The 25,006-nt window shown below is 39.1% G+C and overlaps 1 protein-coding gene across 1 annotated transcript in view; it reads right to left on the bottom strand.

Annotated features, from left to right (window-relative positions):
* Nucleotides 1-14,125: 14,125 nt before the first annotated feature.
* LOC121378240 overlaps nucleotides 14,126-25,006 on the bottom strand; it is a 118,526-nt gene continuing 107,645 nt past the window's right edge. Inside the window, exons 3-4 of the mRNA XM_041506319.1 lie at nucleotides 20,060-20,104; nucleotides 14,126-14,631 (exon numbers count right to left, since the gene is read on the bottom strand). Coding sequence (XP_041362253.1) covers nucleotides 14,468-14,631; nucleotides 20,060-20,104 — 209 coding nt within the window. The 3' untranslated portion in view covers nucleotides 14,126-14,467. The remainder of the gene's footprint in view (nucleotides 14,632-20,059; nucleotides 20,105-25,006) is intronic.

The following is a 25,006-nucleotide window of genomic DNA, read 5'->3' on the forward strand; positions in this document are numbered from 1 at the left end:
CTGTATCCACCAATGAACTGCATCCTATTGCATCATCAAGACACGTGATAATTAAGTAATTTCAACGAAAAATGTCTCTAGATAAGATTTAAATTTTTGTTAATGTTTTCCAAACGTCGAACGAATTTAAAGGTAATTTTACACTTAGACAAAAATCACGTAAAAATACAATTTTAAGTAAGAAACTAAGATCTATACAGAAATACGACACAATGTTATAAAAGGACTAAGTACGTTTAACGAATTCGAACTGTAATGGAAATCTGTTCCACAAATCGATGTCTGACCCACTCAAATAACAAGCAAAAGAAAACACAAGTGTGTGAGAAAAAACAAAAGAAAAAAAAAGGAAAAGAAGGAAAGGCAATCGCTTCAAAAAAAAAAAAAAAAGAGATTAAAAAAGGAAAAAAAAAGAGGGGGAAATCGACACACACTAATACGACAGGATTACCAGAAAGACCATGTTACGGGTTCAATAGCAAAATAGATCCCGTACCGCAACCAAGCCGTCCCGGACTCCAATCAATCTGGCATCAATAACTTTATTTTACTGACTCGAAACGTCCGAGTTCATTCTGGCTCATTAGATTAGTTAACACTAATAGGACATTTATTTATCGATGTTTTATTGTTGGAATCCAGTTTGTGCTCAAGTGCAATTGATCGCTGTATACAAAGTCGACGAAAACTCACCTCACTCGTAAAATATTTGTCTCTTTATATAAATCGCTCAAGTTGCTGGCGCGAAAAATAGCCCTCATCTGAAAGAAAGGAAAAAGAGAGAGAGACAGAATAACATATATTCTGCATTAAGATTTATTACGTTTATCATGGTAGTATCATTTAAAGAATATAACAGAAACCGATCGACAGGAAGTTATAATAAATTTATTACGAAATCTGGAGATTTCACACAATCAGTCATGACCCTGTATCCTATTTATGTTTGAACTCGCTGACTTCTACACATACCTCATCAATATGGGCTGTTTTGTTAGGATAGGGGTTAAAGGTTAACGGGTAGTGTCAGTAAAGTTTGTTTTGTTTAACGACACTACTAGAGGACATTGATATATTAATCATCGGCTACTGGATGTCAAAGCTTGTAGTCAATGGATGAAACCCGCTACATTTTCCAAATGCAGCAAGAGATCTTTTATATGCATTTTCCCACAGACAGGAAAGCACATACCACGGCCTTTGACCAGTTGTGGTGCACTGGTTGGAACGAGAAAAAAACTATCAGATGAACAGATCCACTGAGGAGGTTCGATCCTGCGACGCAAGCACCTCAAGCGAGCGCTCAAGCGACTGAGCTAAATCCCGCCACGAGACATCGGTGTAGTGCAGTAAGTTGTGTTTGATCTCGATCCAGCCAGTGCACCACGACTGGTATATCAAAGGCCGTGGTATGTGAAATACTGTATGTGGGATGGTGCATATAAAAGATCCCTTGCTACTAATGGAAAACATGCACCGGGTTTCCCCTCTAAGACTATAATATATGTCAAAATTACCAAATGTTTGAAACCCAATAGTCAATGATTTATAAATCAATGTGTTCCAGTGGTCACGTGGTGTCGTTAAACAAAACAAACACATAAACTTTAAGTTCTGTTTGAAGACGATACTGGAAAAGAAACCCAACATCTACCAGTATTAAACATTAGACCATCCAAGGCTTGTTGAGTTTCCAATGACTTTAAAAGAAACCCAACTAAAATTGCAAAAATCCAATATCCTTGCTACTGTCACAAACCTACATAATATATTCCGGAGATATCAGAGGATGTGCCCAGGACATACGTGCTTGAACCTTCAGTGGTCAAACGGATCATTGATTGACTGAATGATGTCTTCTTGACTAGCATACTGAATGCCAAGGTTTCGATTAGCTGTAAAATCCTAAGTACAACGTTACGTCTTCCACAGGAAGAGTAGCCCATGTAGTGGCGACAGCGGGTTTCCTCTCAAAATCTGTGTGGTCCTTAACCATATGTCTGATGCCATATAACCATAAATAAAATGTGTTGAGTGCGTCGTTAAATAAAAAACATTTCTTTCTTCCACAGGCCTCGGTGGCGTAGTAGTTATGTCATTGTAGTAGTGTTAGTATGAAGTGCTCCTACTGGCAGTAGCTAGTGGGAATTTCCCTATTAGCTCAGTTGGTAGAGCACTTTATAGTATACTAACACTACTAAATCATCAGACTTAAGGCTGGTGGGTACTGGGCTCGAAACCTGGTAGGGACTCCTACCCAGTGTGTTTTAATGGCTCGGCAGAGACACTACATTGACTTCTCTCTCACCATCCACCGACAACTAATCATTAACCCATATTCTGAATGAACAAAAAGCCCAGATGGCTGAGGTGTGTGCCTACGACAGCGTGCTTGAACCGTAATTGGCTATAAGCATGGACATCGTCTGAAATGAAATAACTTCTTCCACCTCCTCTCCCCCTTTCCCATCGCATACAGTTCCAGTCTTTATATAAAAAAAAAATCGATTTCTTCCAGTGGAAGGACCATGAATGATGCACTTTTCTTTTATTTGAATCAAAAGCGGTCGGGTCTTTGGACATAGTCGATCGTGGAGGGATTCGGTAGTTGATCCTTCCGTTGTTCTTGGAATTGAAGACGTGCTACGGAAAACCATGAAAGTAAATCCCCAAACTTGCTCCTTCATTTGCGCTGTCAGTTCCCGGGATTACACGACAGATGTGGAGAAACGTTTAGCGGCATTCACAGGAGCAGATCCAGGAGTAGGGGTGCTGGGGGAGCTGGGGGTGCGCTGCCCCAAACTTCTGAGTGACAGTAAATGCATTATTTAAAGGGACATACCCTAGTTTCAGCCCGTGAAAATTAACACTAAGTTTATTTTGTCTACAAAACTATAACACATTTGAATAAAGTTAATATTGAGTGAAACATTAGTCTGTGACTTTGTAATGGTGAAATACACTCTAAAACTAGACTAAAAGTCGACTCCATAACTGATACTTCTCAGACGCACGTGCGTTTTTAAAAATATGAGAAATAATTTTGTGATATTAAAAACACCAGGATAACCAAAAACACTTCGAATGAACGGAAATGAATAATCTAAACAATAAAATCTAAGTAAAGTATGATTTCAGTTATCAAAAACGGTTATAATAGTAAAAAATATGCCTTAGTGTTTAAAAACTAGGGTATGCCCCTTTAACGGATGAATAGAACGAGTTTGTTTCTTTTAGTGGAGGAAGACGTAACACGCGTGACGGCTAGGCGTTATTGAGAGTGCCCTTTAAAAGTTGTACATCCTCTCTGTAAAGTTGGTTTTGTTTAACGACACCACTAGAACACATCGATTTATTAATCATCGGTTATTGGATGTCAAACATTTGGTAATTTCGACATATAGTCTTAGAGAGGAAATCCGCTACATTTTTCTATTAGTAGCAAGGGATTTTTTTATATGCACAATCCCACAGACAAGATAGCACATACCAGTCTTTGATATACCAGTCGTGGTGTACTGGATGAAGCGAGAAATAGCCCAATGGATCCACCGACGGGGATCGATCCCAGACCGACTGCACATCAAGCGAGTGCTTTACACTGGCTAACTCCCACCCTCCCCTCTCTGTAAAAATCCTACATTACCCCTCCCCAATGTGGTTGATGGACAGAATGGCAAAAGCTACAAATAACATTCAGTGCAATCAGTTGTAGAAACTCAGTAGAAGGTACATTTAAAATGTTTAGCATTTACAATATATAATCCAGTTTGGTTGTTTTCCGTTGACGTGAAAATCTTCGTTTTGTATACATTGTGTTTCGTCATATCGATACTATAATAATAAGGAAAGAACGAACGCGTTTGTTGTTGTTGTTTTTTGTTTTTGTTGTTTTTTTTTTTGAGTTTTATAATTTAATTTCTTCGGCAGAATGTGTTTATTGCATTTAATGAAATATTTTGTATAGTCACAGCAAACAGACCGTTAAAGCAGTACACGTGTTTGTAATTTATTTCTAATCTTGTAGAAGGAAGGAAATGTTTTATTTAACGACGCACTCGATAAATTTTATTTACGGTTATATGGCGTCAAACATATGATTAAGGACCACACAGATATTGAGATAGGAAACCCGCTACTCTTTTCGAATAGCAGCAAGGGATCTTTTATATGTACCATCCCACAGACAGGATAGTACATACCACGGCCTTTGTTACACCAGTTGTGGAGCACTGGCTGGAACGAGAAATAGCCCAATGGGTCCACCAACGGGGTTCTAATATTGAATGCTGGGGAAGCGATATTGTGGCTTTATATCTGATTCATTACCGTTAGGACCGGCCTCGGTGGCGTCGTGGTTAGGCCATCGGTCTACAGGCTGGTAGGTAATGGGTTCGGATCCCAGTCGAGGCATGTGATTTTTTATCCAGATACCGACTCCAAACCCTGAGTGAGTGCTCCGCAAGGCTCAATGGGTAGGTGTAAACCACTTGCACCGACCAGTGATCCATAACTGGTTCAACAAAGGCCATGGTTTGTGCTATCCTGCCTGTGGGAAGCGCAAATAAAAGATCCCTTGCTGCTAATCGGAAAGAGTAGCCCATGTAGTGGCGACAACGGGTTTTCTCTCAAAATCTGTGTGGTCCTTAACCATATGTCTGACGCCATATAACCGTAAATAAAATGTGTTGAGTGCGTTGTTAAATAAAACATTTCTTTCTTTCTTTCCATTACCATTAGGTTTGTCGAATATTCATTAGATTTTCTACATCTACGCTTTTGTACGTCAAAATGTCTGTTTATATGTTTCTCTGTATCGTTTCTGTTGTTATTTTAGAATACTATGACTCTTTATTCTTTATTCTTTTATTTTTGTATGTTTGGTGTCATACATTTACAAAATATTATATATGAGATTCAGCAATTGCTTTGTTTAAGCTGTTAGATTGTCAGGTAGCGGTCTCATACATATGCCTTTTTTTAGGAAGAAATGCTAAAACAGTTATTTTGATTACTCTCATCAAGTCTTGACACTGTTTACAGGCGTCTACACGTCTGTCTGAACATCTTTTGCTTCCATAATTTGTTTAATTAAATACAAAGTCATCTAATTAGCAGATATTTCAGTTACGTCAGTTTCAGACGATATTGTGGGTACATTTTCGAGTATTTCCCTGCGTTCATAACGAATATTTCAGTGCTTTTGTATAAAATGTGTTTTGCAAATGTTTCACTCTCGTGTAAATTATTAATGTGGATTGATTCATGTTATTTAGTTATAAATCCATATAGGCAAATGTTCTGTAATTAATTTGAGACATAAAACATAAATGCTTATTACAGGAGATTTAAGATAATGGGACGCAAACATTATGGTGTAAGAACGAACATTGCGCGCGACGTCTTAAAGGGACATTCCTGAGTTTGCTGCATTGTAAGATGTTTCCGACTAATAAAATAGTTCTACGATTAAACTTACATATTAAACATATTTTCTTGTTTAGAATATCAGTGTCTGTATATTCAATGTATTTCTGGTCGTCTTAATATTTGTAAAAAGCCCAAACTGGATTTTGTCTTCAAATAATTTCGTACGTACGAAAAAAATATATATTAGGAAATAAAATGAAATGTAACCTAGTACAAATATTAGAACGATCAAAAAGACGTTTAATATACAGCCACAAATATTTTATGCAGAAAAATATATTTGATATGTAATTATAATCGTTAAAAAGTCTCTGTTAGATGATAACATCTTAAAAATTGCAGCAAACTCAGGAATATCCCTTTAGGTAGTACTAAACCAAATAACTTCCGGCTGGGTCAAAGTTCGAGGTGCACCCAACTTTTGATAGAGAAGTGAACACAAGTCCTGTGATTGGTTATAAATGTGAGTGTGTTGGGTAAAAAAAATTTGCAATTTTATTTCATCTAGTACCAATGTGTCAAGTAGCCTTGTGCTTGAAACATGTATGGGGTACCTGTAAAAAAAACTACTCGAATTTTGTGCGAAACTAGGGTAGTCATAGACGCTACCCGTTATCTCAGAAACGAGCAGCTTGACCCCCATTTTTTTCTGTTTCACTTTAAGTGTAAGGGGTGGTAGTATTTATATCCGTGGCGTTTATGTCGGTTGATACGTTGCAGGTAGGAGTTTCAGCCACATATGTTACTATTGTCGTCTATGGGATTTGATTTGGTAGTATACACTCTTTAAAGCAAATAGAGCCGTGAAAAGAACTTTTGTTTATATTTCAATTTTATTTTCATCCTTATATTCGTCCCTATATTCAATTAAATTTTAAATGAGCTATTTTGAGATGTTTTTGGTCCAGAACAGTGGGTTAATGGTTAGTTGTTAGTGGTTAGTGAGAGAGACGTTGGTGTATAGAGAATAATACATGAGTGGTCGTTAGATGCCATTTATTTCACAATGAGTTGTTTTAAAATGTATCTAACGAGAGAAAGCGAGTTTGATACGTTTTTAAACAACGAGTTGTGAGATAAATGATATCTAACGGACCCACGAATGTATTATTCTATTTCTTACATATTCTCAAAAACCAAGTTTTAAGCAAATATTAACATCTTATCGACTAAAATAAATGTTCAACCCTTTGCACTTGTGGCTGACTTACGCATCACAGACACATGATTGTCAGGATAACTATACGTCACAGTCTAATCGATTTCCGCCGTGCAGTTTTTTTTTTTTTTTGACGTATGACATTGGTGACCTGGTCATCACCTAGCAGAAGCCAGCCGTATGTCTTGAAATTGTTAACACACGTACGTGTGTAAACAACCATGTGTTATCATAAATAACGCATGGTGTTCTCACAAACGGGTTTGTAAGAAAGTGTCTTTACACCTTCCCACTGAGCCGTTCAAACTTATTCTGGCTCCGTGTGGAGACGATACCGGGCTGCGAACCCAGTACCTACCAGTCTTAGATCCGACGGCTTAACCACTACACTACACTACGCCGAAATCTGGTATCATCTTCTGAACTTCAAACACTTCAGAAAAGTCAAGAGGATGCACGCCAAGATTACTCCAACTTTGACAGGCCGTCTCAACACCATCCCTTGATATGTCCGTGATGACAATGACTCACCGAAAATGGAAACAATTTGACACAAGTGTGTTTGTTGCCAGCCTCTTCTGGCGTCAGAGTGCGGAGTCGTGAACAGAGAAAGTCCATGGTTATTGATAGTCAGGTGAAGCTGTTGTTTGTGCAAGACAAGGAGGAGATTGTCTCTGGAGTTCTAGAGAAGATGAACGTCATTCTATGACAATGATTTTTTATTTTTTTTTAAAGAAATCCAAGGGTGTGTTCTCACTGTGCGATATGCGATAACCTTCTGTATCACAAGGACGTCTATATTGTTTCCTTAGATGAACCTCTTTCTTTCTAGCCTTTATTGGCCTCGGCATCGCTGGAGTTAAGAAACTGACCGTAAGGCTGTATGTACTAAGGTTCGTGTACCGGTACCGGCTTCTTGCCAAAGTGAGTGTAACGGCTCGGTGGGTTTGTACCCAAAACAGGAGGATGGGGGAGGGGGGGGGGGGGGGGTAGATGTGTGTGTGTGTGTGTGTGTGTGTGTGTGTGTGTGTGTGTGTGTTGGAGATCAGAACCGGCACCGGTGGTGTCGTGGTTCAGCCATCGGACATAAGGCTGGTAGGTACTGGGTTCGCAACCCGGTACCGGCTTCCACCCAGATCGAGTTTTAACGACTCAGTGGATAGGTGTAAGACAACTACACCCTCTTCTCTCTGACTAACCGCTAATAGCCGAGGTGCGTGTCCAGAACAGTGTGCTTGAATGTTTGTTGGATATAAGCACGAAAATAAGATGAAATGAAATTAAGATAGGAGCTTTGCTTGCTTAAGAGAAGCTCATCCTAACGTTTAGCAGTCGTAAAACACTCATACGTTCAGGAAGATTAATTCAATAGATCATTTTATGTACGTTAATTTATTTATGCTTTTAAGGTAGTACTAAACCAAATAACTTCCGGCTGGGTCAAAGTTCGAGGTGCACTCAACTTTTGATAGAGAAGTGAACACCACAAGTCCTGTGATTGGTTATAAATGTGAGTGTGTTGGTTGTAAAAAATAATAGTTTCATCTGGGTAAAACAAAAATTGCAATTTTATTTCATCTAGTACCAATGTGTCAAGTAGCCTTGTGCTTGAAACATGTATGGGGTACCTGTAAAAAAAAAAGTACTCGAAGTTTGTGCGAAACTAGGGTAGTCATAGACGCTATCCGTTATCTCAGAAACGAGCAGCTTGACCCCAATTTTTTTCTGATTCACTTTAAGTGTAAGGGGTGGTAGTATTTATATCCGTGGCGTTTATGTCGGTTGATACGTTGCAGGTAGGAGTTTTAGCCACATATGTTACTATTGTCGTCTATGGGATTTGATTTGGTAGTATACACCCTTAAGGGCGGGAAGTAGCCCAGTGGTAAAGCGCTCGCTCGATGCGTAGTCAATCTGGGATCGATTCCCGTCGGTGGGCCCATTGGGCTATTTCTCGTTCCAGCCAGTGCACTACGACTAGTATATCAAAGGCAATGGTATGTACTACCCTGTCTATGAGACGGTGCATATAAAAGATCCCTTACTGCTAATCGAAAAGAGTAGCCCATGAAGTGGCGACTGCGGGTTTCCTCTCTCAATATTTGTGTGGTCCTTAACCTTATGTCCGACGCCATATAATCGTAAATAAAATGTGTTGGGTCTGTCGTTAAATAAAACATTTCTTTTTCTTTCCTTTCTTCCCATATAACCGTAAATAAAATGTGTTGAGTGTGTCGTTAAATAAAACATTTCCTTTTCTTATTTGTGTTTTCCTTCAGTTTTCTTTACTTCCTTCAGCTCAGAACCCAGTTTTAAACTGAATATTAAGTCACTCTTGAATTCTTGTCAACAGTGGGTGCATGCGGCTTCTACCGGAGCGCTGGGTCGATGACCTGATGATCACTGCACCACTGTGTCCCAGAGATCTGTTGCTACTTGTATGGTGAATTGAGCCGTTGTGACTTAGCGTCTATGTGAATGATTTGGTGCTATTACACCAAACAATGGAATTACTAGCTAAGCGAGGTCGTGTAAATATTGACACAGCATTACAGCAGCTCTGGACAAAAATCGCGGATCCAGCATTTTTTGGTAGAGTATTATTAAAGACTAAATCGCATTCGAATATAATACGTATGGGCTGTTCCATAGCAGATAAGGGGCCTAATTCACAAACGTCTCTTAGGCTCTGTTAGAAAAAAACCCCATCCTTTTTGTAAGTATTTTAGCATTGCACTGCGAGATCGCAAAGTTGCGAGACTTTAGTGAATTAGGCCCCAGATGAGTTGGGAGTGGCAGTCCAGACGAAGAAAGAAGTAAGAAATGTTCTATGTAAAGGGACAGTCCTGAGTTTGCTGCATTGTAAGATGTTTCCGACTAATAAAACATTCCTACGATTAAACTTACATATTAAATATATTTTCTTGTTTAGAATATCAGTGTCTGTATATTCAATATATTTCTGGTTGTCTTAATATTTGTAAGAAGCCCAAACTGGATTTTGTCAAATAATTTGGTACGTATTAATCATCGGCTATTGGATGTCAAACATTTGGTAATTCTGACACGTAGTCATCAGAGGAAACCCACTACATTGCTCCCAATGCACCAAGGGATCTTTTATATGCACTTTTCCACAGACAGGATAGCACATACCACACATTTGTCCAATTGTGGTGCACTGGTTGGATAATAACACCTATTTACAAATTCTGCTAAACAGGGTTTATCGGGTTCAATGTACAGTAAGGCAATGAACGACTTATAGTATGTGAGGCCAGCCAAATTCTGCTAAACAGGGTTTATCGGTTTCAATGTACAGTATTTACCACAGTTTGACACCCAATAGCCGATGTATTTTTCGTGCTGGGGTGTCGTTAAACATTCATTCATTCATTCATTCATTCAATGTACAGTAAGGCAATGAACGAGTTATAGTATGTGAGGCCAGCCAAATTCTGCTAAACAGGGTTTATCGGATTCAGTGTACAGTAAGGCAATGGACGAGTTATAGTATGTGAGGCCAGCCAAATTCTGCTAAACAGGGTTTATCGGATTCAGTGTACAGTAAGGCAATGGACGAGTTATAGTATGTGAGGCCAGCCAAATTCTGCTAAACAGGGTTTATCGGGTTCAATGCACAGTAAGGCAATGAACGAGTTATAGTATGTGAGGCCAGCCAAATTCTGCTAAACAGGGTTTATCGGATTCAGTGTACAGTAAGGCAATGGACGAGTTATAGTATGTGAGGCCAGCCAAATTCTGCTAAACAGGGTTTATCGGATTCAGTGTACAGTAAGGCAATGGACGAGTTATAGTATGTGAGGCCAGCCAAATTCTGCTAAACAGGGTTTATCGGGTTCAATGCACAGTAAGGCAATGAACGAGTTATAGTATGTGAGGCCAGCCAAATTCTGCTAAACAGGGTTTATCGGGTTCAATGCACAGTAAGGCAATGAACGAGTTATAGTATGTGAGGCCAGCCAAATTCTGCTAAACAGGGTTTATCGGTTTCAATGCACAGTAAGGCAATGGACGAGTTATAGTATGTGAGGCCAGCCAGATTCTGCTAAACAGGGTGTATCGGTTTCAATGCACAGTAAGGCAATGGACGAGTTATAGTATGTGAGGCCAGCCAAATTCTGCTAAACAGGGTTTATCGGGTTCAGTGTACAGTAAGGCAATGGACGAGTTATAGTATGTGAGGCCAGCCAAATTCTGCTAAACAGGGTTTATCGGGTTCAGTGTACAGTAAGGCAATGGACGAGTTATAGTATGTGAGGCCAGCCAAATTCTGCTAAACAGGGTTTATCAGGTTCAGTGTACAGTAAGGCAATATAGTATGTGAGGCCAGCCAAATTCTGATAAACAGGGTTTATCGGGTTCAGTGTACAGTAAGGCAATGGACGAGTTATAGTATGTTAGGCCAGCGCCAAATTCTGCTAAACATGGTTTATCGGGTTCAATGTACAGTAAGGCAATGGACGAGTTATAGTATGTGAGGCCAGCCAAATTCTGCTAGATAGGGTTTATAGGGTTCAGTGTACAGTAAGGCAATGGACGAGTTATAGTATGTGAGGCCAGCCAAATTCTGCTAAACAGGGTTTATCGGATTCAGTGTACAGTAAGGCAATGGACGAGTTATAGTATGTGAGGCCAGCCAAATTCTGCTAAACAGGGTTTATCGGGTTCAATGCACAGTAAGGCAATGAACGAGTTATAGTATGTGAGGCCAGCCAAATTCTGCTAAACAGGGTTTATCGGGTTCAATGCACAGTAAGGCAATGAACGAGTTATAGTATGTGAGGCCAGCCAAATTCTGCTAAACAGGGTTTATCGGTTTCAATGCACAGTAAGGCAATGGACGAGTTATAGTATGTGAGGCCAGCCAGATTCTGCTAAACAGGGTGTATCGGTTTCAATGCACAGTAAGGCAATGGACGAGTTATAGTATGTGAGGCCAGCCAAATTCTGCTAAACAGGGTTTATCGGGTTCAGTGTACAGTAAGGCAATGGACGAGTTATAGTATGTGAGGCCAGCCAAATTCTGCTAAACAGGGTTTATCGGGTTCAGTGTACAGTAAGGCAATGGACGAGTTATAGTATGTGAGGCCAGCCAAATTCTGCTAAACAGGGTTTATCAGGTTCAGTGTACAGTAAGGCAATATAGTATGTGAGGCCAGCCAAATTCTGATAAACAGGGTTTATCGGGTTCAGTGTACAGTAAGGCAATGGACGAGTTATAGTATGTTAGGCCAGCGCCAAATTCTGCTAAACATGGTTTATCGGGTTCAATGTACAGTAAGGCAATGGACGAGTTATAGTATGTGAGGCCAGCCAAATTCTGCTAGATAGGGTTTATAGGGTTCAGTGTACAGTAAGGCAATGGACGAGTTATAGTATGTGAGGCCAGCCAAATTCTGCTAAACAGGGTTTATCGGGTTCAGTGTACAGTAAGGCAATGGACGAGTTATAGTATGTGAGGCCAGCCAAATTCTGCTAGATAGGGTTTATAGGGTTCAGTGTACAGTAAGGCAATGGACGAGTTATAGTATGTGAGGCCAGCCAAATTCTGCTAAACAGGGTTTATCAGGTTCAGTGTACAGTAAGGCAATATAGTATGTGAGGTCAGCCAAATTCTGATAAACAGAGTTTATCGGGTTCAGTGTACAGTAAGGCAATGGACGAGTTATAGTATGTGAGGCCAGCCAAATTCTGCTAAACAGGGTTTATCAGGTTCAGTGTACAGTAAGGCAATATAGTATGTGAGGCCAGCCAAATTCTGATAAACAGGGTTTATCGGGTTCAGTGTACAGTAAGGCAATGGACGAGTTATAGTATGTTAGGCCAGCGCCAAATTCTGCTAAACATGGTTTATCGGGTTCAATGTACAGTAAGGCAATGGACGAGTTATAGTATGTGAGGCCAGCCAAATTCTGCTAGATAGGGTTTATAGGGTTCAGTGTACAGTAAGGCAATGGACGAGTTATAGTATGTGAGGCCAGCCAAATTCTGCTAAACAGGGTTTATCAGGTTCAGTGTACAGTAAGGCAATATAGTATGTGAGGCCAGCCAAATTCTGATAAACAGGGTTTATCGGGTTCAGTGTACAGTAAGGCAATGGACGAGTTATAGTATGTGAGGCCAGCCAAATTCTGCTAAACAGGGTTTATCGGTTTCAGTGTACAGTAAGGCAATGGACGAGTTATAGTATGTGAGGCCAGCCAAATTCTGCTAAACAGGGTTTATCGGGTTCAGTGCACAGTAAGGCAATGGACGAGTTATAGTATGTGAGGCCAGCCAAATTCTGCTAAACAGGGTTTATCGGGTTCAGTGCACAGTAAGGCAATGGACGAGTTATAGTATGTGAGGCCAGCCAAATTCTGCTAAACAGGGTTTATCGGGTTCAGTGTACGGTAAGGCAATGGACGAGTTATAGTATGTGAGGCCAGCCAAATTCTGCTAAACATGGTTTATCGGGTTCAGTGTACAGTAAGGCAATTGACGAGTTATAGTATGTGAGGCCAGCCAAATTCTGCTAAACAGGGTTTATCGGGTTCAGTGTACAGTAAGGCAATGGACGAGTTATAGTATGTGAGGCCAGCCAAATTCTGCTAAACAGGGTTTATCGGGTTCAGTGTACGGTAAGGCAATGGACGAGTTATAGTATGTGAGGCCAGCCAAATTCTGCTAAACATGGTTTATCGGGTTCAGTGTACAGTAAGGCAATTGACGAGTTATAGTATGTGAAGCCAGCCAAATTCTGCTAAACAGGGTTTATCGGGTTCAGTGTACAGTAAGGCAATGGACGAGTTATAGTATGTGAGGCCAGGCAAATTCTGCGAAACAGGGTTTATCGGGTTCAATGCACGGTAAGGCAATGGACGAGTTATAGTATGTGAGGCAGGTAAATTCTGCGAAACAGGGTTTATCGGGTTCAATGCACGGTAAGGCAATGGACGAGTTATGGTATGTGAGGCCAGGCAAATTCTGCGAAACAGGGTTTATCGGGTTCAATGCACGGTAAGGCAATGGACGAGTTATGGTATGTGAGGCCAGCCAAATTAATTTAGTAACGTTTAACGATCTCGTTACCCAGCCCCGAATCTTGATGAAGTTCCTTTCTGTTACACTTCTCAACGATCCAAGTTGTTTAACGACACCACTAGAGCATAATATCCTGGCCCCACCCCAAACCCCAGTGTTAGTGTTTTTAAGCTCTATCTCCCTCTTTAGATGGCCTATCTGATTATTGCTATTACTTAATAAAATTGTATTAACTTAAAGTAAAATTGGGCTAGTGAAGTTTTAATCGTGGCTAGTAAATTTGTTAAATAACTGATCCCATGTCTAGTGGATTTAAAAACAATTCCAGAAGCCCTGAAAGGAGAAATATAATTTAAATAAACTAGATACCGTGCTTATTATTTATAACAAACAAGGAAATAAAAGGAAGCTGCAAATGATTCTATTTGGAAATGGATTTATTGACGATCGATCAGCTATATATAGTTGGATATTATTAGAAAATAAAACTAAAGCTACGTTATCACAGTGCGATATGATATAACAATATGAAGCATGTACTATGGTGTGGGGCACTTCCTCAAATAATAAAGTTTTTTTGTTTTGTTTAACGACACCACTAGATCACATTGATTAATTAATCATCAGCTATTGGATGTCATACATTTTTTACTTCTGACACCCGCTACAATTTTCCTAATGCAGCAAGGGATCTTTTAATACACTTCCCTAAAGACAGGAATGCACACACCAGGGCCTTCAATCAGTTGATTGGATTCACCTAGGTGGTTCGATCCTGCGACGCAAGCACTTACAGCGAGCACTCAACCCACTGAGCTAAATCCCGCCTCCTCAAATACTAACACCTTGCTCATATTTACGTACCTTATATTTAAATGACTTTTCAAAATATTTGTATATGGGAGAGTTTGTATCTCTGTAGTCGCTGGAATACGTAGAAAAGGGTCCATCTATAATTCTAAGGCTACACTTGAGCTTCTTTGTTCGAGTTATCACTGCAAAAAACAACGAATAAAATGCTTTACAGGTTGCATATATGCATACATACATACATACGTACGTACGTACGTACGTGTGTACATACACATATGCACACACACACACACACACACACACACACACACACACACAGAGAGAGAGAGAGAGAGAGAGAGAGAGAGAGAGAGAGAGAGAGAGAGAGAGAGAGAGAGAGAGAGAGAGAGAGAGAGAGAGAGGAGAGAGAGAGAGAGAGAGAGAGAGAGAGAGAGAGTACAAATACACACACACACACACACACACACACACACATATATATATATACATATACATACATACATAGATATATAGATAGATACATACAATACATACATACATACATACATACATGCATACATACATACATACATACACATACATGGGTGCTTCAATAGCTCAGAACGTATCGTGGCAAGTCTGCAAGTTGCGGGCGATTCGGTGCCATAGATTCGAGTCACAGCAACGGCATGGGACAATTTGCGAGGCCAGAAATACATTTGTAATTTAATTATCCCCTGCGCTAGTACGTTAATATCTATGTGTGTAATAGTGAACCTCGACATACATACACTATATAGATATTTATACATACAAACGTACAAACGCACATACGCGCAAGCATGCATGTTTGCGTGTATGCATACATACAGACGTACAGTACAATACAATACAATACAACACAGTATAATGCAATGCAATGCAATACAATACAATACAATACAATACAATACAATACAATACAATACAATACAATACAATGTAAATGTATGAAACAATATTTGTGGTTTAGAAAAATACTTTATTTTATAAATAGTACAATTTGTGTACTCTGCATAGCATAACATTTTAAAGATGGTGGGTATTTTTTTCCTGCTACAAAGACAGCCCGTAAATGGCTTATAATGGAATTAATTAGCTTAGTTTGAATATTTCTATTACTTCTCCAGGATAATAGATATTGATTTATAATTCTAAAACAACTGCATTACCTCAATTTTACAGTCACTAATGCATTTCTCGTCCCGACCAGTGAAATACAAGTGGGCATCAAAGGCCTTTGTATGTACTGCCATGTCTACGGGAAAGTGGCATTTCTAGATTTTAGGTTTTGAATGACCAAGGAGCGTGAAACTGCGTTATTCAAACTTTGTTAAAACGAGGAAAGAAAGAAAGAAATGTTTTATTTAACGACGCACTCAACAAATTTTATTTACGGTTATATGGCGTCAGACATATGGTTAAGGACCACACTGATTTTGAGAGGAAACCCGCTGTCGCCATTACATGGGCTACTCTTTCCGATTAGCAGCAAGGGCCGGTTTAACACGAGGAATGCGACGCAACCAAAAACGAAAGTCTGCATGAATGAATGAATGAATGTTTAACGACGCCCCAACACGAAAAATACATCGGCTATTAAAAAAAAGTCTGCATTGCCTCTCTTCTGGAAAGAAGGGGGGGGGGGGGGGGGGGAAGGGAGAATTAACTCAGTCAGTTCAGTGCTAGCCTGAGGTGCTTGCGTCGCAGGATCGAACCATCTCGGTGGACCCATTCAACTAATTGGGGTTTTTTTTCGTTCTAACCATAGCACAACAACTGGTAAAACAAAAATAGTTTGTTTTGTTTAACAACACCACTAGAACACATTGATTTATTAATCATCGGCTATTGGATGTCAAACATTTGGTCAGTTTGATACCCGTAGTCTCAGAGAGGAAACATGCTTCTTTTTTCCATTAGCAGCAAGGGATCTTTTATATGCACTATCCCACAGACAGGACAGCACATACCACGGCCTAGATATACCAGTTATGGTGCACTGGTCGGAACGAGATACAACTGGTCAAAGGCCGTGGTATGCACTTTCTTGTTTGTGGGAAAGTGCGTATAAAAGATCACTTGCTGCATATGAAAAAAATGTAGCGGGTTTTCTCTGCGGACGGTAATTCTGACATATAATCTTAGAGAGGAAACCCGCTACATTGTTCCATTAGTAGCGGGAGATTTTTTATATGCAACATCCCATAGATAGAATAGCACATACCATGACCTATGATATACCAGTCGTGGTGCACTGGCTGGAACGAGAAATAGCCCAAATGGGCCCACCGACAGGGATCGATCCTAGATTGACCGCGCATCAAGCGAGCGCTTTAACACTGGGCTACATCCCGCCGCCTGGAGAAACTAATTACACTTTATAATTTTCCGCCACAATCGAATATGCATTTGTATAATCGTTCATCATATCGATAGCGCCCAACCTATCAATTTTCGATTGTAATTGATCAGAAGAATGTCAAAGGAAGGTGTGTGTTCAAGGAAATATCAACATCCCCCACCTCACCCCAGCCCCGCAGACACACCTAGGTACATGTACATACTTGCTCAGAAGTATGACTTCCACACTTTCAAAAAGGGGAGAACGCTTTTACTAAACGATTTTACGATCTTCCACATGTCTTTACGTCCACAGCGCAGTGCCATGTCGCAAGATTATACCCAATCTCCGCCAACAAAGAGATAGATCAAAGTCTCAGCTAACAATTCGTGGAATATTCATGACTAGTGGAAAGTCATGAATAAACAAACATATTGCAAAAAGACGTTATGGTAAACAGAAGGTTACTGGAGAGTGATCGATAGACATATTATACAGTTTATTGGTTATCGTTTACATTATATTTTACTATGTACATGTATATTGCTAGTCGGAGTGTACACAGGTCCTGCTTATATCTGTCGGTAGGACCAAATACTATTTTAATAGACAGAATGACGAAATTTTCGACAACTTTGCGGTAGTCAAGTAATGTGTCTAAAATATACACTCACCGAGAAGGGTTCTTGTGCGCCAAATAAAATAGTCTGTTTGCGTGGAAATGGAACCAATTAATTGGCATGTAAAAGTCAATTCATACTTCGATTGCCGACCTCATGCAAAACTGAACTTTTTTTATTACGTCGGTGCATTGTAAACGAAAAAGCGTTGAATAAACATGCACCAAAATGTAATATGAACTGTGTTAAAAACACACTGAATTCTCTGAAAAAATGAGGATTAGCTTTGAACAGAAGCAGGACTGGGCGAGTCAACTACTCGACAACAAGAGTCGTCGGTCAAGTATGAATCTAGTTTAAAGGGACATCCCCGAGTTTGCTGCATTGTAAGACTAATAAAATAGTTCTACGATTAAACTTACATATTAAATATATTTTCTTGTTTAGAATATCAATGTCTGTATATTCAATGTGTTTCTGGTCCTCTTAATATTTGTAAAAAGCCCAAACTGGATTTTGTCTTCAAATAATTTCGTATGTACGAAAAAATATATTTTAGGAAATAAAATGAAATTTAAACTAATACAAATATTAGAACGTTCAAAAACACGTTTAATATACATCCACTAATATTTTATGCATACATATATATTTGATATGTAATTACACTCGTTAAAAAGTCTCTGTTAGTAGATAACATCTTAAAAATTGCAGCAAACTCAAGAATGTCCCTTTAAAGTATATGATGAATAATGTTAAAAGCTTATTAATTTTAAACACAAACCAACTTGGATATAATATTTGTAACAAAAATCGAAGTGTAAATGAAAACAAAAATGTCTCTACAAATTGCCATCAAATTGTATAGGTTAAATCTCCTTTATCGATACAGGGCAAAGGCAAGTGTAGCAATTTTTGCCAAAAACCGAAACCAAAGCACAACCAAAAAACAAAAACAAAAACACAACACTAAATAGCAACACAAACATATTATGAGAGTTGGTATGAGTTTAAAACTTGGTAATAATTTGTATATGAGTTTTAGCATTATTTAGTACATACATATAGGTCAGTTCATGATTCCCTTTTGGCGCAACCGGGTTATAAATGGTTGAAATTTGTCACTCGTGTGGACACACCATCATTTTGGCCTATAGATACTTTTAAAAAATCAATTATATATTTTTCTTCATTACCGTTAACCATATACCTGCACTTTTTCGTGAGTATGTAATGAAGCATCCTAATCATATACCTTAAATGTGACCATTTTAGATGACCCTGATGACTACAAGAAAAACACCGAAGCCCTGAACAGTGAGGATGTCATGGGCAGAGGAACCGGCCAAGGCCGGCTCTTGTGCCCACGACAGGCGTGCGCTACAACATATTGTTCTGAATGTGCACGTAAAACCCTATGACCTGACCTGACCTAACAGTGAGGTTTCTATGTTCGTGTTAGGCTTCTTCTTGTGGCTTCTATATTAATCACCAATGTGCAAATTAAATGACATGAAAGAAAGGAAAGTACATTGATTAATTAATAATCGGCTATTGTATGTCAAACATTTGGTAATTCTGACGCAGACATTAGACGAAACCCGCTACATTCTACATCATGCAGCAAGGGATCTTTTATATTCATAAATCAATGTGCTCTAGTGGTGTCGTTAAACAAAAAACCTTTACTTTTCCCACAGACAGTAAAAACATAAAATTAAAATTTATGTGCCCTCCAAATCTACGTATACTTTATGTATCGAAGACATAATTTTGATAATACTTGACAACTTGATTGTGTGAGATTTTAGTAGGGCACTGCAGAAAGAAACTCATGATACTGCTCTGCAGACGACCGGAGTGTTCACTGTTTTGTTTGTTTGTTTGTTTGTATATTTGTTTGTCTATTGGTTTGTTGAATAGTCGGTTGGTTAATATGTTGGCTGACTGGTTAGCAGGCTGGCTGCAGCCGATCAATTGGTTAGTTTCCACCAAACATTCGGAACACAGACCCAAACACAAAAAGGTGCAGCTTTATTGAACAATTTTAAAGGCAGGGATGGAAACAACAAAAACAATGGATGCAGAGATGAAGACACAAAAAAACCCCTACAACAACCCAAAGAAACCAAAAACAAAACAAAACAAACAAACAAACTCAAAGACAATACGATACAATACAATATACAATGCAATACAATACAGTACAATACAATACAATACAATACAATCTTTATTGCAACCATTGTATGAGTACACTGGTTAAGGGGACAAATTCCCATTTAATAAAATAAAGAGAAAGCAAACATTAACTAGTTATAACAACAGTAAACAACAGAGATTTAATACACATATCTGCATCAATATACCACACATGCACAAATATACATACACAGAGAGAACATAGACCCAAGCACAAGGTGAACTTTTATATTTGAGAAGACAAGATGTCATTTCGAGACGAGGGGTGGGGGAGGTTGGGTTTTCTCTTTGGTAGGGGACAAATCATTAACTCGTGTCCTAGACAGATAGTGCAGCTAGTTTATGTGTTTACCCATAACAGCGAAAGTAAGATTTTTTTAATACAAGCACGAAAATAAGCCTAAATGAATAAAACTAAATACTCACCAGCCAATGATGCGGACACTACAGCATGAGATGAGTTGTCTTTTTCTGAAAAACAACAACAACATCAACATAACTTGATGAGTAATAGACATATTATAACAAGTGACATTTAAGTACAGCTTTTAATGAATAGCTATTAGGTGTGAAACACGTGGTAATCGTAACGGTTAATCAAAATAGCGGTATACAGAGAATAAAGTCTGCCATAGAAAAATAAGTAACAATGATCAGTTATGAAGAGCGTTTTGACAAAACTCATTAAGTCTCAAGATGGAGATAATGGAGATAACTATAAAAATTGCAAACTCTCCGCCGAAGTGTATAAATAACCATGAAGGTAGACATGAAACATCCACAACTTGAAATGTAATTCCAACCAGTGATTTACGTCTGGCATAGCATATTACATTTTGTCCTAACTGGCATAATTATACTAAATATCTTGCTGGTGTATCTTGATATATAATAGTGCTTACGTGTCTTTAAACAAACATTCCTTTCTTTTCAACATATTGCAGATACTCAGACTTAACATACCCACACAGACGCAGAAACACAAGACGCTATAGATTAATGTAATTTGACTAGAAGAATTAGCTATGGTCTTAGACGAGGTTGCAGACGGCTAAAGGTTTTTGGAAAGCAGACGACACCAGGACAGCTGGTTTTGGTTTTGATCGAACTGCTATAGCGCCCCTCAGCTGGATGATATCCTCAGTTAAATGACATGATCTTCTAAAAACTACGCACAGCACGTCTGGTTAAAAGTTAGAATTTCTAGTTTAGCATATAAAATGTTATACAATTCAAAATTTAGTTTGTCATTGTTTGCTGAAATTCAGGACAGTGCCTTGACATTTAAGAACTGAACATGATACGTTCATGGAAGTTATGAGCATTTACAAATTGGACTTATGATCCTAAGGCTAGTATCAGCATCCTTGTGATTTTGAAATTTTGTAAGTACCAGTTTGAAAGAAAGAAAGAGATGTTTTATTTACCACCGCACTCAATACATTTAATTACGGTTATATGGCGTCAGATTTGGTTACGGACCACACAGATATTCAGAGAGGAAGCCTGCTGTCGCCATTTCACGGGCTACTCCTTTTGATTAGCAGCAAGGGATCTTTTATATGCACCATCCCAAAGACAGGGTAGTACATACAATGGTCTTTGACATACCAGTCGTAGTGTAATGGCTGGAACGAGAAATGGCCCAATGATCCCACCGACGGGGATCGATCCCAGACCGACTGCGCATCGAGCGAGCGTTTTACCACTGGGCTACGTCCCGCCCCTACAAATTTGAAATGGAATCTGCTGAATCGTCAGATCTTATAATACTTGTACTGATCTTGGACATCTTCTCCGAATAATATTTAAAACTTTGGGGAATTCAAGAGTTTCCAACAAATCTGTGCACCTTGAAATAAATTAAAAGTTAAAGTTTGTTTTGTTTTACGACATCACTAGAGCACATTGATTAATTACTCATCGGCTATTGGATGTCAAACATTTGGTAATTGTGACACATAGTCATCAGAGGAAACCCGCTACATTTGTTCCTGATGCAGCAAGAGATCTTTTATATGCACTTTCACACAGACAGGAAAGCACATACCACGGCCTTTGACCAGTTGTGGTGCACTGGTTGGAACGAGAAATTGAAATTAATTTCACATGATTATAAAATTTACTGTTACGGCAAGACCATGTTTTCGACAAAAATGTCATCCTGAATATTGGAGGACCATACACTAGATTTGGTGATTAGCGATAGTCAATGTACTGACCTTACACCTAAAGAGTGGTTAAGACCCCTTCGTGGATGGAGCCAATGTAAGAATGCGAACTAGCCTTAAGACAGATACATTCCAAGTCATCCTGTTAAGATTATTTCAACCAGTTCTCTACAATTCTCATAACAAAGGCTAATAATATTTGTTATCACTGATATATAAAATAATACATGAGTGGCCGTTAGATACCATTTATCTCACAACGAGTTGTTTTAAAACGTTTTTAAACAACGAGTTGTAAGATAAATTGTATCTAACGGACACGAATGTATTATTTTATTTCTTGCATATCCTCAAAAACCTGGTTTTAAACAAATTTTAACAATTTTTTTCGACTAAAGGTTATTTACAGCCTTTGCACTTGAAGCTAAATTACGCGTCACAGACAAATGATTGTCAGGTTAACTATACGTCAAATGGTAAATCGATTTCGATCGTGCTGTTATTTCATTGGAGCAGCCAGTCGTATGTCTTGAAATTGTTAACACGCGTACATGTGTAAACAAGCATGTGTTACCAAAAGTAATGAATGATGTACTCACCGACGGATGTGTAAGAAATGTAAACAAATTAAAGGGGTGGGGTGTAGCCCAGTGGTAAAGCGCTCGCCTGATGCGCGGTCGGTCTGGGATCGATCCCCGTCGGTTGGCCCATTGGGCTATTTGTCGTTCCAACCAGTGCACAACGACTGTTATATCAAATACTGTGGTACGTGCTATCCTGTCTATGGAATGGCGCATATAAAATATCCCTTGCTACTAATGCAAAAAATTAAGCGGGTTGCCCCCCAACACCGTATGTCAAAATTACCAAATGTTTGACATTCAATAGCCAATGATTAATAAATCAACGTGCTCTAGTGGTGTCGATAAACAAAACAAACTTTAACTTTTAATTAATTTCAAGATGTACAGATTCGTTGGAAACACTTGGACCCCAAAGTTTCAAATGCTATTCGGAGATGTCCGAAATCAATGTGCTCTAGTGATGTCGTTATACAAAACAAACTTTATGTAAAAATTAAATACACTATACTCTGTCGTAGCCGTCACCAAACTTAAATTATTGAGAGAAAATACTTCTAGTGAGGACTGGGGCGGGGTATTGTCAACATTTGCTAAGCACCACATGCGTGTGCATTATCCAATTTGGCCACTTCACATTCAACTGTGACATTCATCAAAGCTGGGTATTATCCACGCGAAAGAACTCACGATTTTTTTATTTATTCGCGTACTATATGTCAACTACATCACTTGCTCCTTGTTCAATAGTACTTCAAGAGGTACGTACTTTTTTGCTTGAAATAAAATGAGCTACTACAAACATTAAGATTACCAACAAAAAAAACCCCCAACAACACCTTATATTTGCCAAAATGTATCCTTCAAGCAAGACATAGTGAGCAATTAAAATTTAACAGTACAGAAGTTTTAATGGTCGAAAATATTTTTACAGTCAAAGAAAGAAGAAAGGAAATGTTTTATTTAACGACGCACTCAACACATTTTATTTACGGTTATATGGCGTCAGACATATGGTTAAGAACCACACAAATATTGAGAGTGGAAGCCCACTGTCGCACCTCATGGGCTACTCTTTTCCATTAGCAGCAAGGGATTTTTTATATGCACCATCCCACATGCAGGATAGTACATATAACGGCCTTTGTTACACCAGTCGTGGAGCACTGGCTGGAACGAGAAATAGCCCAGTGGGTCCACCGACGGGGATCGATCCCAGACCGACTTTAATGCTCAATAATGTCAATAATGTCATTTGGGTATCAATAAAACCTCCATCTCTGCAATTCTTTGTCATTCCTTTTCTTTCAACCAGATTTGCTTGGTACCGCCAAGTACTGGAGAATTTACTCTCAGCACGTCAGAAGTGGTCTCCGTCGGTAACTGTGTTACAATAAAATGGGCTAATCAAGATGTCGAAATCCTTAATCCAGGCAATGGAAAAATCATTTCCTAATAGAGAGATATAGAGAGAGAGAGAGAGAGAGAGAGAGAGAGAGAGAGAGAGAGAGAGAGAGAGAGAGAGAGAGAGAGAGAGAGAGAGAGAGAGAGAGAGAGAGAGAGAGAGAGAGAGAGAGAGAGAGAGAGAGAGAGAGAGAGAGAGAGAGAGAGAGAGAGAGAGAGAGAGAGAGAGAGAGAGAGAGAGAAGCTGATTAATAGACCGATCTCAGGTCTACGGGTCTGTTGAGGTTGCACTGGTAAAACTGTTGGCTGAACTGGAGCAGGTTGTAGGGCAATGCGATCAAGTTTCAATTATTAATTGTCAGTGAGGTGACGGTCTATTCTTTTAGTCGTTTAAATGGGGTAGTGTGTAAAACATCGGTTTTAAAGCTGATAGGGTTTGGGTTCACGTCCTAGTACTACTAGATGCAGCCAATAGTGAATGATTGATCCCCCCCCCCCCTCTCTCTCTCTCTGTCTGTCTGTCTGTCTCTGTGTTTCTCTCTGTGTGTGTGTGTGTCTCTCTCTGTCTCTCTCCCTCTGTCTTTCTCTCTCTCTCTCTCTCTCTCTCTCCTTCCTCCCTCCCTCGCTCTCTGTCTCTCTCCCTCTCTTTCTCTCCCTCCCTTCCTCTGTCTCTCTCCCTCTCCCTTCCCCCCTCTCTCTCTCTCTCTCTCTCTCTCTCTCTCTTTCTCTCTGCCCGTCTCTCTCTCTGTCTGTGTTTCTCTGTCGCTACCCCCCTCTCTCTCCTTCCTCCTTCCCCCCCCTCTCTCTCTCTCTCTCTCTCTCTCTCTCTCTCTCTCTCTCTCTCTCTCTCTCTCTCTCCGTCTAGGTCTGGACATTTATCCAGACAACACAGCTGGAATAATGTGTTTGATCCTAACTTGGATATAAGAAAAAACTCAAACCAAACAAAAACAAAACTAAAAGAAACGAAAAAACAAACAAACAAAACAAAAACATAACACAAAATTATTTCTTAGTAATGAATGAAGCAGTGGTCAAAAAAATTAAAAATTCAATTCAAACTAACTCAAAGCCAGAACAAATATATCTCTTTACCCAGCATATGTACTTCCACACAGACAGATAGCAATGCCATTAAAAACATCTGTTTCACCTTGTACAGTTAGCTTTACCAATAACTTAATATTAGCAAAAAAGTATATAACAGGGGCAAATAT

Source organism: Gigantopelta aegis, chromosome 8 (assembly GCF_016097555.1).
Source record: "Gigantopelta aegis isolate Gae_Host chromosome 8, Gae_host_genome, whole genome shotgun sequence".
Lineage (NCBI taxonomy): Eukaryota > Metazoa > Mollusca > Gastropoda > Neomphalida > Peltospiridae > Gigantopelta > Gigantopelta aegis.